General features: G+C 41.8%; 2 protein-coding genes across 4 annotated transcripts in view; one reads left to right on the top strand and one right to left on the bottom strand.

Moving 5' to 3' along the window:
* Positions 1 to 8,670, bottom strand: part of fzd3a (frizzled class receptor 3a) — a 21,821-nt gene extending 13,151 nt beyond the window's left edge. Inside the window, exons 1-2 of the mRNA XM_034579882.1 lie at positions 8,550 to 8,670; positions 7,076 to 7,647 (exon numbers count right to left, since the gene is read on the bottom strand). Of these exons, the coding sequence (XP_034435773.1) occupies positions 7,076 to 7,276 (201 nt within the window). The 5' untranslated portion in view covers positions 7,277 to 7,647; positions 8,550 to 8,670. The remainder of the gene's footprint in view (positions 1 to 7,075; positions 7,648 to 8,549) is intronic.
* fbxo16 (F-box protein 16) lies at positions 8,274 to 15,574 on the top strand. Of its 3 annotated transcripts, none has more exons than XM_034579883.1 (10): positions 8,274 to 8,618; positions 10,705 to 10,802; positions 11,514 to 11,549; positions 11,771 to 11,977; positions 12,077 to 12,241; positions 12,355 to 12,620; positions 13,734 to 13,845; positions 14,311 to 14,382; positions 14,425 to 14,563; positions 15,246 to 15,574. In XM_034579883.1, exons 1-10 carry the CDS (start codon positions 8,513 to 8,515, stop codon positions 15,299 to 15,301), a joined length of 1,257 nt encoding a protein of 418 aa, XP_034435774.1. In that variant the 5' UTR covers positions 8,274 to 8,512; the 3' UTR covers positions 15,302 to 15,574. The 3 variants fall into 3 exon arrangements, with proteins under 3 accessions (XP_034435774.1, XP_034435776.1, XP_034435775.1); XM_034579885.1 differs by lacking the exon at positions 8,274 to 8,618 and adding an exon at positions 10,089 to 10,240; XM_034579884.1 differs by lacking the exon at positions 8,274 to 8,618 and adding an exon at positions 10,090 to 10,240 and having other exon boundaries at positions 10,676 to 10,802.

Here is a 15,574-nt window from a genome sequence, read left to right as displayed (position 1 = left end):
ACAAACCACTCCACCTCCTCAGCCACAGGCATCCAAGTACTTTGATGAGGTATAGTTATAGTACGTAATTAGTTTAATGCTCTGCCTCCCATTAGTAAAATGTTTATCAAGTGTTTGTCATTTTCTGCCGATGAAGAGTTAAAAACCAAAACCTTCACTCAGGAGCAAATATCAGTCTTTAAGTTGAAAGAAATAATAGAATTTATTGTCATAACGATATATATACCGATGATAACATTTTTGGACTTATATCCCAGCCCCAGTAAAAGTCCTAGTAGAAAGTATAACTATACTAGTTAATACTAGTTAAAGCAAAAGTGAAAGACAAAACTGAAGGAAAATAAAGAGAACAAAGCCAAAGGCAGACCTCAGACGGCCCTGAACAAGACACCACAATGTTGGTAATTTGATCATTGTGTTAAATATTTAATCAAAAGATGAAAACACCACGTATATCCATCTGATCAGAATGTTTCTATATAACATTTCAAGCCAGCATTTTTCTCTGCAGACATTTTACCTTGTCATAGTAAGAAAAAACAAGGTAATAAAAAATTACATTAACAATGGTTCCATTCTATTCTATTCAAATGTCCCGGTAAGTCATGACAGTGTGACTGTGAGCCAACATGCACAATACAAGGACCCTGAAACTGAAGCAGCTAAATAGAATTTAGCCATTAATGTCATTATTTAGACTTGTATCATCATCAGTGAAACAGGCCTCTTAATGAGTAAAAGATCGAACTGTACAGAACTAGTTTGCTTTGCCCAGGTTTGTTCTTTATAGTTGTGCATTTTAGTTGTTGACGTAAATCGTCTGTGACTAATAAGAAAGCATCGGAGGTTCTGAGAGACAGAAAACCACTGGTCGGAATTTAATGAAATGAAAAAAGTAGGAAATATGATTTTGAATGGTTATTAACATGCAGTTCAATGTGGTGAGCATACATTGTTTATGTATCATGTAATTGTGCATAATCAAGCATTTTTAATCTGTCTAATCTTTGAAGAACTAGGTCACAGCCTTGACCTCAGTTTCACCTCAGTTTTCAGATTAACCAGCATGTTTTGAATCATATTGAGATCGTTGTGATGTTAATTATTAATAGGTCCTAGTCCAAAGAAGTGCATTTAAGTGTCGCTGTATGAATCTTCTTAATGCTTAAGTAATTACTTTTTAATAAAGGCTCTGAGACGGCTGCTAAGATGCTGTGACTGATGAATCTGTGACAAAGAAGCCCACCACGGTCAACTGGTCTGTGTCCATGTGTTCTCTTCTAAAAACCTCCCAGTCACCTCAGCCCCTTTTCCTCCTACAATTTCTCTCCCTCTCTCTCCCCCCCCGTTACTCTCCTTTCTCCTATACTGCCATTCCAATTCTCCAAATTTCCAAGCTCAGCGCCATGGTGACGAGTGATGCATCACCAGGGAGGAGGAGGAGGAGGAGGAAGGAGGAGGAGGAAAAAGGAGGAGAGCAGGGTTCGAGGAGGTCAGGGTGCGGGGCGGAGGGGACCACCTCCCGGGAGGCAAGAAAGCCTCAGCTCCCTTTGTTAGCAGCACAATTGGGACCGTTTCCTGGGCAACGGGTGAGCCCTGCGTAGGGGGAGGGGGAGGACAAAAGAGATGGGTGAGGGGGGGAGTCGAGAGGGAGAGCGAGAGAGAGAGAGAGAGCGCGAGAGGAGGGATGGGTCGACCGATTCAGCCGTGTCATTCACCACTGAGAAAGTGTTTAAAAAACTCATGCTCTGACAGTGTGTTAATGACACACGCACACACATACACACACACACACACGCACAGGTTGTTGTGGACCAGCGACTTGCTCTCTGGATGCGCTTCTCTTTCACTCCACAGCCAACAAACACGGTGTTGGACATTAAATAAAACAAGAGGCTCTTTTATATCCTGGGTCACGCTGGGTAGGATTTATCAGACCATGTTGTGTCTGCATGTGTCTCAGTGCATGTGTGTGTTTGTGTGAGTGTGTGTGCTTAGCAGGGATACATCTTTACTAGCTAACACAATAAGCATGTTTAATGGTGCACTTTTTAGTTCACCGCAGCACATTTTAACAGACTTGCAGCTACATCAGCATTTTACACACACACACACACACCTCACCACTCCTTTACGAATCCATTCACACTGCATGGGTGGAGTATCTAGGTTATGCCAAACAGCAGCTGTAACATGACACAGTTTATCTGGGCGAGTTGTAAACCTGAGACAAGAGGCTGATTTAACGACCTGAAAGGAGGAGGAAATGAGTAGAAGTGGGACTGAGCAGATTAGAAAGAGACAATTGATTAGTGTTTGTGTCAATGCACCCCCCCGCCCCAAACAAAACAAAACGCGACATGTACAGGAAAAGACGAGATTGAGATCATCTTTTAACGTCCACAGTTGTGACAAAGGAAAAGCGCTCACTGAATTCCCCCCAGGACGACATTCACGTGACTTTCTGTTTTGTATCCTTGTATCTTGCAGCCATTCAAAATGATTTGCAGGCTTGGCTTTGACTTCATGTAAACGAACGCTCTTATCAATCTAATCGATTTAACATCTTCAGTTCACCCTGACCCACGCTTGTCTCATCTGTCCTTGGAGAAGCAATCCATGTTCTCTAACACCCATCTTTCTGAAACCATCTCCATCACAGCCCTTCCTCGCCCTGATTGCATTTCAATATTTTCCCTGCTAAATATCTGAAGCATACCAAATGAGAAAAGTGTGCCAACATATGCAAGGGTTTGGCTATTGCAAGATATTTACAATCGGGCTTTAATCCCAGGCTAAGGAAACAGTTCAAAGATGTCTTCTGCTAACTGCTCAAAAAGGCACATGGCTGCAATATAAAACTTTCACCTGGCAATAATTAATTAATTAATTAATTATTCAAGCTAATATTCAGCATCATTTAGTTCTTTCTAGCAGAATATATCAATCTAGTAAATATATATTGATAAAGTGGTTAGAACATTTCTCATACAACTAGAAAGTCGTAGGAAATACAATTTCTTAAAAGACAAATCCAACAACTGAGCAGAGCTGACAAACTGCATATCATCACTGTCTCCTGCTGCCATCTCTCTTGAATGCCAGGGACAGTTCATAGCAGCTGAATTGATTCACTATAAGGAACCCAAGCTGCTTTACAGTCTTCCGGTAGCTACACTGTGCATCTATCTATAAAGGGGATTTTAGCCCTTTTCTTTTTTCTTTTTGTAATGCCAGTAAAATCCGCCACGCTCCCACTTATCTTATGAGTGGAAAAGTATCATTGTGGCACAGAATTAGCAGATTCCCAGCCCCGAGGGCCGTTGCCCCACTTCAGCTGCGAGGTCATCTGTCGGTCAGCGATGACTGACTGAGCAAAGACGAATGCCATAACAGAAAGTCCTGTATTTAGAAATTACCTTGCTTCTGGTGTTTCATGTTCAAACAGCCATACAAAATGTATTATTGCAACTGAGTAAAAAAACCTGTTTCTGATTCACCACACAATCTACAATTATTGTAATGAGCACCACTAGACGTTAGTTTTAGAAATTAACTAGTCTGTCTTAACTAACATTAAGACAGACTATGACCACTTTCCCAAAAGACAAAAACCTTGAAAAGACCTTGAAAAGCAAGGAGAGATCCAAAAAGAAAGCACTTCAGGGGTTTTTAGGCAAAAAATGCAAGAACCGCAGGCGTTGGTTCTCGTCCAAATCCCAGTTTCTCTATGGTGCGAGGCATTCTTCATCATTACCATGGCTATTCAGTGGAGCTAATTCCCTTTAAAATCAACTGTCAATTCTCATTTGGCTGCCCTCAACATCTTATAGGCTTTGAATTCTCCCATGAACTGGATCTAGGGCGAGTTATCTGGAAAACAAGAGCCAGACAGAGGCGCAGTCTCCGTTATTTGGAATCTATTTGGTGTTCGTGTGTTTTCCAACAAGCATTTCTGAGCACTAAAAGAGACTTAATTGTAAATCCATGACCAATCAAAGTGAACACCGTCTCAACCAGGAGTGCTTCTTTCTGTTCGCTGCAACCAACACAATGAGATGTGGTGTAAAAAGCTCACCAGGCCTCAAAACAACGTGGTGCCGGGTTAATAGCATCTCAGCAGCTAGAAAGTGATTCTACCAACACTGCACGCATCTATCTGGTCTGCACATCAAAATTCAACTTGTGTTTTCCTGAAGGTCTCCATTAAAAACCACACAGTGGAGATCTTAAACAGACATGGCAGAGTGAGGAGACGCAGCAGATGAGACAGAAGAAATCAGCAATGACAAGAAAGGACACAGCGGGAGTATGTTTGCATCTTTTCCAAGTACAGCTGTGGTGTGGTGCGATTTTCCTGTGATGCTGCATGCTCCCTCAGCCGGGCAGGGCATGTTCGGAGGTTACATAACCCTGGATTTTCATGCCACGCAGCTCCTCCCATCCTCCATCTCTCTCAATGTGTACTCAACACTGAGCACTGTGAAGTGGACAAGGCACAGATGGTCAGCGGGGCTCCGCACATCAACATCAGTGCTGTGCCAGGCAGGGGAGGGGTGTGGTCAAGGGGTAAAAGTGATAGAGGGAACGGGAGCTTGGAAGATCGGATAAACTGAGATAAATATAGACGGATGGACTAATAAATACACACACTCACAGTTGGGCAGATAGTTCAGCGAACGGAGCATCCAATCTAGTTTTGGAGCAGTCTGGCCAGTAATTGCTCGATAGATTGTGCTACCAGAAAGATCAGCCTACATAAAGGACGGGATTAACTTAACGAGGTGATGCATCTGCTCCGTGATTGTGTTTGAATTCCCAACATGACATTTAAAAGAGGATAAACGCAGTCAGATGTTGTGGCTGGTAATCTATAGATTATCTGAGCGGTATAAACAATAAAACATGGACTAAACACTGAAATATGAGCATTAATCCAACAGACAAACCAAACTGAATCAAAGTTTGCCATCTTCGCTCAAAAAGCCTGTTGTGTAAAATGGGTTTGATTCAATGTCCGTGATCAGAATGGATACAATCGGCATTCACTGCCGTGTCAAACAGGTTTTTGATCAGCTCCGGCTACGATCGTCAGTAACGGACACATGACACCTGGGTGAATGCGACATTTTGAAGTGCATGATTGTACCTCTTCTCCTGAACCTCTTTTTTACATCTTGGAAACAACGTGCAACAGCAATTTTTCTCTTCATATCATACAAGATGGATCACAGGCAAGATAGCCAGGTAAGGGGGAAATGCCTTTTTTTAACAGGTTTACCCAAATTTTTAAAAACCTACATATACCTTCTAATTCTGGTGTAAAGGATTTATGTATGTGGTGGTAAATGGCTCTGTCTGACATCAGGCCAGAAATCTTTTTAGGACAACTAGTTGAATAATGCACGTTTCTCATGGCCTTCAGGGACAAATATTAAAACTTAATTTTTTGCCTAATGTTTTGGTAATAAACCTCCACTCCCTGGAGCTACAGGAAACAAATTTAAGACGCTAGCACTTTCATAGAACCAACTCTCAGCAAATACCAAGTTTTTGTGTTAATAGCTATCTGTGCTACTGATGTCTGTAGCCCCTATTTCCACTGGTCAAAAACCCCACTAACACCCGCTAACATCTGGCTTTTGTCTGCAAAGAGAATGGATATAATCTGCACTCACTCCCGGGTCAAATGACTACGCAGTAACCACAGGTTTGTATCTGCTCCAGCTCCGATCGGCAGTGTTAGAAATGAGACAATCAGGTGAACTTGGAAAGATAGCAAGGTGAAAGAGTGCCTCGTGATTCACCGGGGGGGGGAAACATAGGAAGACAATCTCCTCTATAAGCAATGGAAAATGACTCAATCGCCTTTTTAGTGGGTTTACCAGAGTTTAAAAAACATGTATATACCTGCTAATTTTGGTGTAATCAGTGGGTTTACCAGGGTTTAAAAAACTCTGCATTTACCTGCTAATTTTGGTGTAAGAGAGGCACATGAGGCCGGCAATGCAGCAGACACTCGAGCGCATATGATCCAAAGATAAGATTATGATTTATTGGAGTAAAACTGTTACTTTGTGCAGGTGCCGGCAGAGTGGATATATTTCCCAAGTGTGTTCTTCATCCACAGGTTTAACACAATTCCATAAATTTGAGCAGAAGCGGGCTAAAAATCTATCTACAGCCGATATTTGTACTGTATCAGATACCTGTCATTCAAGTTGAATTCAATGTTCAGAATTTTTGCTTTGAAAATTACTGAAACTATTTATGGATGATCAAAACAGTAGCCAATTCATTTTCTGTCATTTAACTAATATACTGATAAATGAAAATGTTCCAGCTCTTGAATAGACGATCTTTCCGAAAAGGCGAGTAACAGCGAGAACAATAAACACTATTTCACATCTAAATCCAATCGTTTTTTCAGCTTTTTTGGAGCAGAAAAGCTGCAATAAAACTAGTTTATACTTTTAAATTACACACTAGGATTTTGAATGAGTTTATAGGCAATTATATGAAAAGAGTTTAAAAAAAAAAATAGAGTAATAATATTGTTTTTATTACATTGCTCAAAATGTGACTAAATAGAATTAAAAAAATTACTTTGACCATTTAATCATCTATTTATGTCCTCAATCCATAATTTAACTAAAATAATTTCACAAAAAAAGCAATTAACAAAATTGATATAGGCTGGAACAAGCAATAAATACAAATAGGTTCAAATATGTGCTAAAAGGTTTATCTGTGACTTGGTCAAAACCCTTGCAATTATATTTTTTGACGGATTTTTTTATTGTCTTTCTATTTTTCAAAATTTTAGATGAGTGCGTCAAGTGATGCAATGTGTCTTTCTACGCGTGTGGTGGATGACAAGGCCGTAACCTAAAACAATTTCATACGCCCGTCCCCTGATCATGTATGAAAAGGTTGTCCCACACTAACAGGAGGAAAATATATTTTTCTGGTCATAATAACAATATTCTGATTTGATTATCAGCACGACAAATCAGTGAATATACATATTAACCCTCAGAATCAAACTGAAGCCTGATTAAAGCGTTTACTGTACCTCCATGGCGAGCGCGGCGGTCTGCTGGTCGTAATGGTTCAGTACGTTGGGCATGAAGGTGGAGTTGTAGGACAGCCCCTGGCACATCCGCAGGGTGATGGGCTCACAGGTGAACAGACTGTGGCTCTCTGCCGCCCCGTCCATGGGAATGGCGACGCACACCGTCAGCATGGACACTGACAGCACCCACAGGAGATCCATGACTGGTCCGTTACAGGAGGGGGGGAAGAAAGGACCCAGGTGACGGCTGGTTAGGACAAGGGGTTGAGCGCTGTTAGCGTCAGGCTCATTCACGGGGAAGGTGGTGGAATTGCGAGGCTAAAGGACCGTCTGGTTGTCTCTTCCTCCTCGTCAGCTTCACAGGGAAACAGCCTGGGTTGGGCGGCACAATCCAATGCGGCGGCCATGGTGGAAGCTGGCTACATCCATCGCTGTGTGTCAGAGGACCTCCATCACCTGCGAGATGCTGTGGTCCTTTAAGATGCTGAGCGAACGGCTCACACACTCCTCCCTCTGCGATGACGCCTCTTATCAATGACAGGCAGGGACAGAGATGATGAACAGTCTCCAATCTGAAAAATAAAAACCACAAAATGTCAATCAATGTGTTGTGCATATTTGTATAAATCCTTTAAGTAGGTTATATATATATAGTATACCTATTTTCATTTTTCTAAAGCCAGAAATTAGCTTCTTCTTACAGAAGAACGTGACTAAATTCAGACCACAGGGGGAAAACACACACAGGACATTCTTTAAGAGGGATGGTAATTGTTTTGTAGGTCACTGTGGTGGTGGATGAATTAGAACATTAGCAGAAATAATTAACAGCAATAAATCATGGTCAACTAAAGAAAAGTCAAATCATTAGTCAATTAAAATATATATCTAAGGCTTTTGTGCTAGTTTGTTTAAGTGGCTTATTATAATTGGTGTTATTACTTTCCTGTATTGATTGATTGTTATTTATAGATTACTAACAGTCAATAAGCAGTTTTTTCACAACAGCCACATTAACACAGGAGCCAGTTCACACCCACAACAAGCCAACACCTTCTCGTCCACTGACCAACAGGAGAACAACACAGGATCGGTCCTGATGCACAATCCTCGTCTGTTCACACACACGTTACTAAACCAGCGCAGTTGTCGGGGGGGGGGTCTTCATCCTCTTCTACCTGAGTCACTGTGACCAGGCTCCCGCTGCAGCGCGCGGACTCGCAGCTGCTCGCGAAGGAGAAGCTAGCGAACGTGACCGGAGGAGTCGTCGCGGTTTATCCCCGGAACAGGAAGGAGGAGAAGTGGTTGGTTGAATTAAAACGATTTCAACGTGAAGCGGCGCAGACAAAAGATGACTTCATCCTAACTGATGGAGCATGTGCAGCGTGGAGGGGCTCCGCGAGCCGCCGAGCCGAGCGAGACACACACCGGGTACAAATGTTAGCCAAGCCGGGGGAACTAGCTGCAACTTTACCTGAGTGCTGTGCCGGGAATTCACGTGTAGCTCCGGGCTCTCCGCTGCTCCTCAGCCCGCTAACAATGAGTGAGTGTCCCGTTCAGCCAGCACCTTCCTCCGGTCTCCTCCCTCCTCCTCCTCCTCCCTCTTTCTCCCTCTTTCTCCCTCCTTTCCTCCGGGCGGTCAAGTTGGAGACATTTTAAAAATGGCTTCCAATCGAAACCTTCAAAAAAATTGCCCCCCCCCCCCCCCCCCCCCGACACTCTTGACTCCATGGTTCAAATATGCAGACAATCAGCATCAAAATGAATTTAAATAAAGTAACAAACAAACAAGAACCAGCAGCAAAATTATCATTTAATTAATTGAAGTATAAATGATCATTTACTGACAGTTTTATTTACTGTAAATAAAACGTATAAGTGTAGGGTGGTGTAGCAGTGTTATGTTTCTTAATGTATTAACACCCTTTTCATAGAAATTGAATCAGGGTTTATTTATAACTATTTTATTATAATTATCATCATCATAAAAAAAAAAAATTAAGATAACCAGTACTAAATAAACGTAATGAGGTGAAGCAGTGTTATGTCTTTATATATTTATATATATCCCCACCCTTTTCATATGAATTTTGTTTTATTTTTACCTATTTATAATTATTTATTATCTAGAAAAAAGTAAAGATTAAAAAAAAACGAGCACCAAACTAATACCTTTAGACCTTTAGACTATCTACTTAAATATGTATTTACTGTCAGTTAAAAAGACGAAGTATATATATTTATACTGACAGTATTAGAAGGATGGAAATATATATTTGCTTCACCTGCCTTATTTCAAGATCAAAAAATTTCCAAATCTTATTCTGAAGGACAGATTTCCAGGTTTCCGGTTGTGATCTGTCTGTGCATGTTTAACTTGACACCGCCCCCCCACCCTCCCCCTACCCTCCTTTCTTCACAGCAGGTTTTCTGTCTTGCGCGCGATCGACCATCCGCGCACGAGCAGTAGGAAAACTACAGCACCTCTACTACTTCTACTAATACTACTACTACCTCTACTACTACCTCTACTACTACCTCTACTAATAATAATGATAACAATATTATAATAACAACATTAATAATACAATAGTAATCATTACACACACAAACATAACATGTTTTAAAATAAATAATTGTAAATCAAACATTTGCAAGACTCACCCACTGTATTTGTGCATGTGGTATTTATTACGACCGACCTTCAGGATGATTTTTGATATACGTAAACAGTGCATAAGAACATTATGTATATCCAATGTCTATAAATACATTCTAAGGCTCGTCTACAGATAATATTTTTGCAGCATCAGAGTATCTGAGGCAGCTGGTCTCTATATGCAGTGTCAGGCCTCCTGAGATATACATTTGTCATCATTAGAGCTGCTGAAGCCTGCACACTCCACACTCTGCCCACTCCACCAGGGTTTGCTTTTCAGTAACCCCCCCCACCCCCCCACCACCCTCTGTGTGTGACAGGCCGGGACAGAGTACACTTACTGTTACTATGGATACAAGTAAACTGTGCACAGGGAAGAGGGAAGCCGAAGAGAAGAGGGGAGTTGGGTGCAGGGACACAAAGGAGGCCGTCCGGAGAGAAACATGAACAGAAAGTATGTTTAGGAGTTGGATATATTTCTTTCAGTCGGCTGAGGAGAAGTGATGGTGAGTCAACTACCGCAGGAGTGTGTTTTACTGTCTTATTCACATTGATCACACTGCCATTTTGTGTGTGTGTGTGTGTGTCTGACTGTGAGAGCGTGTCAAGTGTTTTTTCCCAGAATTCTGCAGAAATAAAGATTGAGCTGCATTGTTTATTAGGTAACAGGGGAGGGTATTTAAACAAAAGCATCTGACAGGGATCCAGGATAAACATCTGGCATTATTTATAAGACCATTGTAAGAGTGATAGAAGCTAGTGTGTTATGCAACTTCATATTTATAGCAGGATAAGCATAAGCCTTTAAGTGCTCGCTGTTAAGTGGCATATAGCTCTATCGTAAACAATGGTGGAAATGTAAGACGTATGCTGCACACACTCAAAAATGTGAGAAAAAGCATCAAACACAAGAATGAAGTTTGTTTTTTTGTGTAATTTAGCCCACCACTAATCCCTGGCTATTACCCAGAGATGCCACATGCACCAAGGTCACCGACAAACTGTGCCGGGATGCAAACAAAACTGAGCGCCTGGACTCCTCTGAACCACCCGCTGACCAACAGCAAGGTTAGAGCCACTCATCACCCCTGGGACATTTCCTAAACAGCACGTTATTTGCAGTAAGATAATAAATTCACGCAATGAAATTAGTCTTTAGTTCTTTTGTTCTTTGATCCCATCATAGAGATCATATGAATCATTACCATCTGTGGAAAATAGTTAAACTGCTAGTTTGGTGCAGTTTGACTTTTCAGTATAGCCAACAGATTTTTGAAGATTAAACTAAAAGCTTTTTTAATTAAATTTTTAGTCAATTATTTAGTCAAGTTAAGCTCAGAAACTTTAGTAACAAGATTTTCATGCAGTAATGAGGAACAAAAATTGTCTCCAGTTTGTGCCAGTATGAGACAAAAGGTCTTTTGAGCTTAAACATGACAGATACACAGCTGTCCCTGGTCTCCCTCTTCTCCCCCCCCCCCTATCTCTCTCTTCTCTCCTCGCTCACCCGTTTTTCTCCACTCACCCCAACTGGTCGAGCCAGGCGGCCTCACCCGATGTTAATATGTAAAGTGCCTTGACACATGTTGGGATTTGGCTCTTTAGAAATCAAATTGAACTGAAAAAATTGAATTTTACACATATAGATCAGTCCAAATGTCTGGAAACCATTTATTTTTAATAAATCAACCTTATTGCATGTAATTAGTCATTATATTAATCCTAACAGTGAAGTTTGATGCCATTTAAAACAATTTCCTGTATCCTCTCCTCCATCAGTTGTTTGAAGAGAGACGGACCCTGCTGAAAAAGTGGGTAAGCTTAAATCACACAAGCAGATATTTATTAACTGCACTGATGGATTGTTAATGTAAGTGAGCACAGTGTGAGTTGTGTCTCAGAATCACAGTGTGAGTTGTGTCTCAGAATCACAGTTTGAGTTGTGTCTCAGAATCACAGTTTGTGCTCTGTGGAGTCTGTTGTGAGTCCAACTCAATTAAACTGAGATGGATCGTGTTTTTTCTCTTGTTGGTCAGTTCGACAGATGGTCTGACAGCCAGAGGAGAGCCGTGCTGCAGGACTTTGTGCTGAGCTGTTCTCAGGAGCAGCTGAAGTTCCTGAGTGTCAGTGTGAGCAGACAGCTCCCCCTTCAGGCCGCAGACTTCACCTGCCAGCTGCCCAGAGCCCTCTGCCTCTACATCTTCTCCTTCCTGGACCCCCGCAGCCTCTGTCGATGTGCACAGGTAACACAGCCTGAACATGATATTTTGTCTACGGTTGTAGACATGGATGATAATGGTGTCAAAACTAACGTTCTGGCCCCGTTTCCCATCTGTGGGCAGGTGAGCTGGCACTGGAAGAGCATCGTGGAGCTGGACCAGCTGTGGATGCCCAAGTGTCTGAGGCTCGGCTGGTGCATCAGTTTCTCCCTCACGCCCTTCGAGCAAGGCGCCTGGAAGAGACACTACATCCAGTCTGTGCAGGAGCTGCGACTCACCCGGCTGCAGGTCAGGAGATCACACATGCCAACAATACTGTGGCTCAGGAGGATAATAATGCACGGTACAGGGTAAGAATACAGTGATCAAATGTTTATACAAAGTCTTGTGCCCACCTCCAGACTGCTCCCTCCCCACAGCAGTTTGTGATTCCAGAGGCAACAGCGAACAACAGCAGACATGAAGATCTGGCAGAGGCGGCCCTCCTCACAGAGGAGCGTCCAGTCTCCACTGTCCACCCAGCTGGAAGCAGCCTCAGGTTTGGGTTGAGTAAAGACAAGCAGCTGACTACACTTCCTCCATGGAGAGATTCAGACAGACGTCCCAAAGACACACTGCGCTTTAACTACCTGGACAACCTGGAGCCTGTCCAACAAGCCCTGAGAGGGTAAGACTGTCTGTAGCAGGTAGAAACTTACCATCTATAAACTCATATCGACTTGATGAAGCACATTACAGCTACATTCATTTGATAGAATTCAGGGATAACATCAGGATCCAGTTCTTCAGAATAAAAACATTTGAAACGGTGATATGATGTGGAAATTTACATTGATCCTTAAGGAAACAATTTGTAGTGAACGTGAAAAACTCTGTAGTGTCAGTTATGTCCATCATTCTGCACACAGAAGTTCTAACAGCAACAAATATATATTAAAAAAACACTGGATGGAGGAAACTGTTTTCCACTTGTTCTCAGGTATTCAGATTCAGAGCACAAAATACAATCCACAGCTGACATTTGACTTTCGTTCCAATAAGGAAAGATGTTGAACAGAATTTTGACTGTGTGCATTTCTACAATATAGCCCCAGATAAATACACATTGAATGAACTACAGCACAACCAACAGTTACATACAGTGGGTGCACTTTCACATTCACCTGAATAGGAAAATAATTTTCAGAGATAAAGTGCTGCTCATAAATGTAGTCTTCTAAAGCAGTGGTTCCCTTACTAGGGGTCAGACAAGACAAGAAAAAGGGTCACAAGATGATTTGCAGGACTCAAATACAATTTAAAAACAATTATCAGCATATTTTAGCAACAACTGCTCCAAAAATAAAACACAATAGTCAAATTTAAAGTAAAACCACACAAATAATCATCCGCCTTATGATTTTTTTAGTCTAAAAGGGGGTTACGACAGCATCAGTTGCATCAGGTGAATTTACAGCAGCACAAGAAACACTGCAAAATGAGCATGTAGGGGAATTCTTTTGTGAACTCAAATATCTCCAATATCCTTTGGGGTGATGGGGGTCGCAAGTCTCTGACATGATCCTTGTAGGGGTTTTGGGCTGGAAAGTTTGGGCACTTTTGTTCTATAGTCCCAAAATCTTTGCGTATCACTGTGCTGATGTTTTCACCTTCCTCAAGTCACAGAAGTTTTAACTTTGTTGCGTGCAAAATAATGAATATATTATTGATGGAAATAAATCGCTGAGAGGCCATATTCTTTTCCAAAGACGGTGCATATCCTGCTGTCTTCTCTCTACAGGCAAACGAACATCACAGCTACCACCTGCAGAGGTAACACATCGGCGTCAGTCGACGGGAGAAGGAAATCGCTGTCTGAGGCCACTTACAAGCTCCGCAAAGCCAAATCTCTGGTAAAGCACGTTCCATTCATCATCGCCGCCATAGCCCCACCGTGACTGTGACCTCCTTGCCTGAATCAAAAGGAGGCGATTAAACGTGGATGATTCTCTGGAGACCGCGCAACCAGCAGGCATCATGTATTATGGAGCAGAATTTACACAGATATGCATGTTAATGATGAGCTGCTCAGAGAGGGAGGTGATGGAGGGGGGGTCACAAATCATGCTGATGATGGGGTTTGAGGAAGGGGGGGGGGGGGGGGTTAAAGGGTGAGATAGAGGACACCACCGAATTTAATATTCAGGCTTTGGTGAAATCATCTTACATTTATTTTAAAGCCCACAGCAACTATTGTTAAATAAACCAATATACCAACACACTTAGATACTTAATTTAGTACTTGTTTTCTTTTTTAACTGAACACATGGTTGTCAAGGTAACCCCAGTTCTCTGAGAGCTTTCATCCTCCTCCTTAGATGTTCCTCAGTTCTGGCTGCAAACCCCAACATCCTCCTCCTCCTCCTCCTCCTCCTCCTCATCAGGCCAAAACTCAACCTCGACAAGCATCTTGCGGGGTCAACCACCCCATCATCAAGGAGACCACCAGGAGCCTGCTGAGCCTGGCCCAGTGGAATGCTGGGGTCCGTCCGGGGCCGGTGAGGTCGGCGGTGCCCCGGCTGAGCGCGGCGGCTCTCAGGGCGTCCCAACGCTCACACCGGAGCTCTCCCAGTGAGTAATCACAGCTCCTCCACTCCTCTGGGCTGAATATGATGCAACCACACAGCAACGCATTCAGGACAAAATTGTGGATTAAAAATGACTGATTCTGCAAGAAAGTCCCAGCCTGTATGCGGTTTGTGTGTTTTATAACTTAAGGCTTCATAAGTATTTGAATACTGCATCTGGCAACCAATTTCAGATGTTATTCAGTTATTACATTAAAAACATATATATTTAGTGGTTTTCTTTCAGAAATTGATGTCCAATTAGGCTGAGCTGTTAATAATTGTAATGCAAATATGTCTTAATATGGGACCTTTTAAAACAACCCTACACAATTATGAGTATAGTTTTTTTTAAATTCGGCATCAATCAACCATCCACACCTCCAAAAAATATAGTTTAGTTTTCAAAATGAAGAGAGAGCATGCACAACACTGTCTCTGCTTTGTACTTGTATAAATGTTAACTTTAATTAATTCAGGTACAGTAGATGATAATTTCACTGTTCTCTTGTATGCTAGTTTTATTTTACCTAAAAAAATCATTACAGCAGGAAGTCGATTGTGATCACACACATTTATGTTTGTGAAGTTGATACAATTACTTCAGATGTTGGTTTATTGTGTACATTCTTTAAACTATAAGTTTTCTTATAGTTATTTCTGTGATTTCTCTAAATCATTCCCAGGTGCACCACTGTTTGAAGTTCCTTCGTGGATTTGGCCTGCTTCACAAGCCAGATGATGAAGAGCAAAGCACACCGCCCCCATGAGGAAGACATCAGAACTACGTTTTTAGGACACAATCCAATGCACTTTGTGTTTCACAGGTGCCATTTCTTTAGATGGATGGAGAGACAAACAATTGTAAAGAACATTTACATTCACTTTTTTGAGACTGATGACAAGGTTTCAATCTATTTCTAATAAAAATACACGAATGAACAAGATTTTCATTTGATATTTCTTTATTATTTTGGCTGAATTAATACATACATCAATCATTTTGCCAGGGGTG

The sequence above is a fragment of the Hippoglossus hippoglossus genome, chromosome 24, assembly GCF_009819705.1.
Source record: "Hippoglossus hippoglossus isolate fHipHip1 chromosome 24, fHipHip1.pri, whole genome shotgun sequence".
Classification (NCBI taxonomy): domain Eukaryota; kingdom Metazoa; phylum Chordata; class Actinopteri; order Pleuronectiformes; family Pleuronectidae; genus Hippoglossus; species Hippoglossus hippoglossus.
This window is presented reverse-complemented; position numbering and strand designations above follow the sequence as displayed.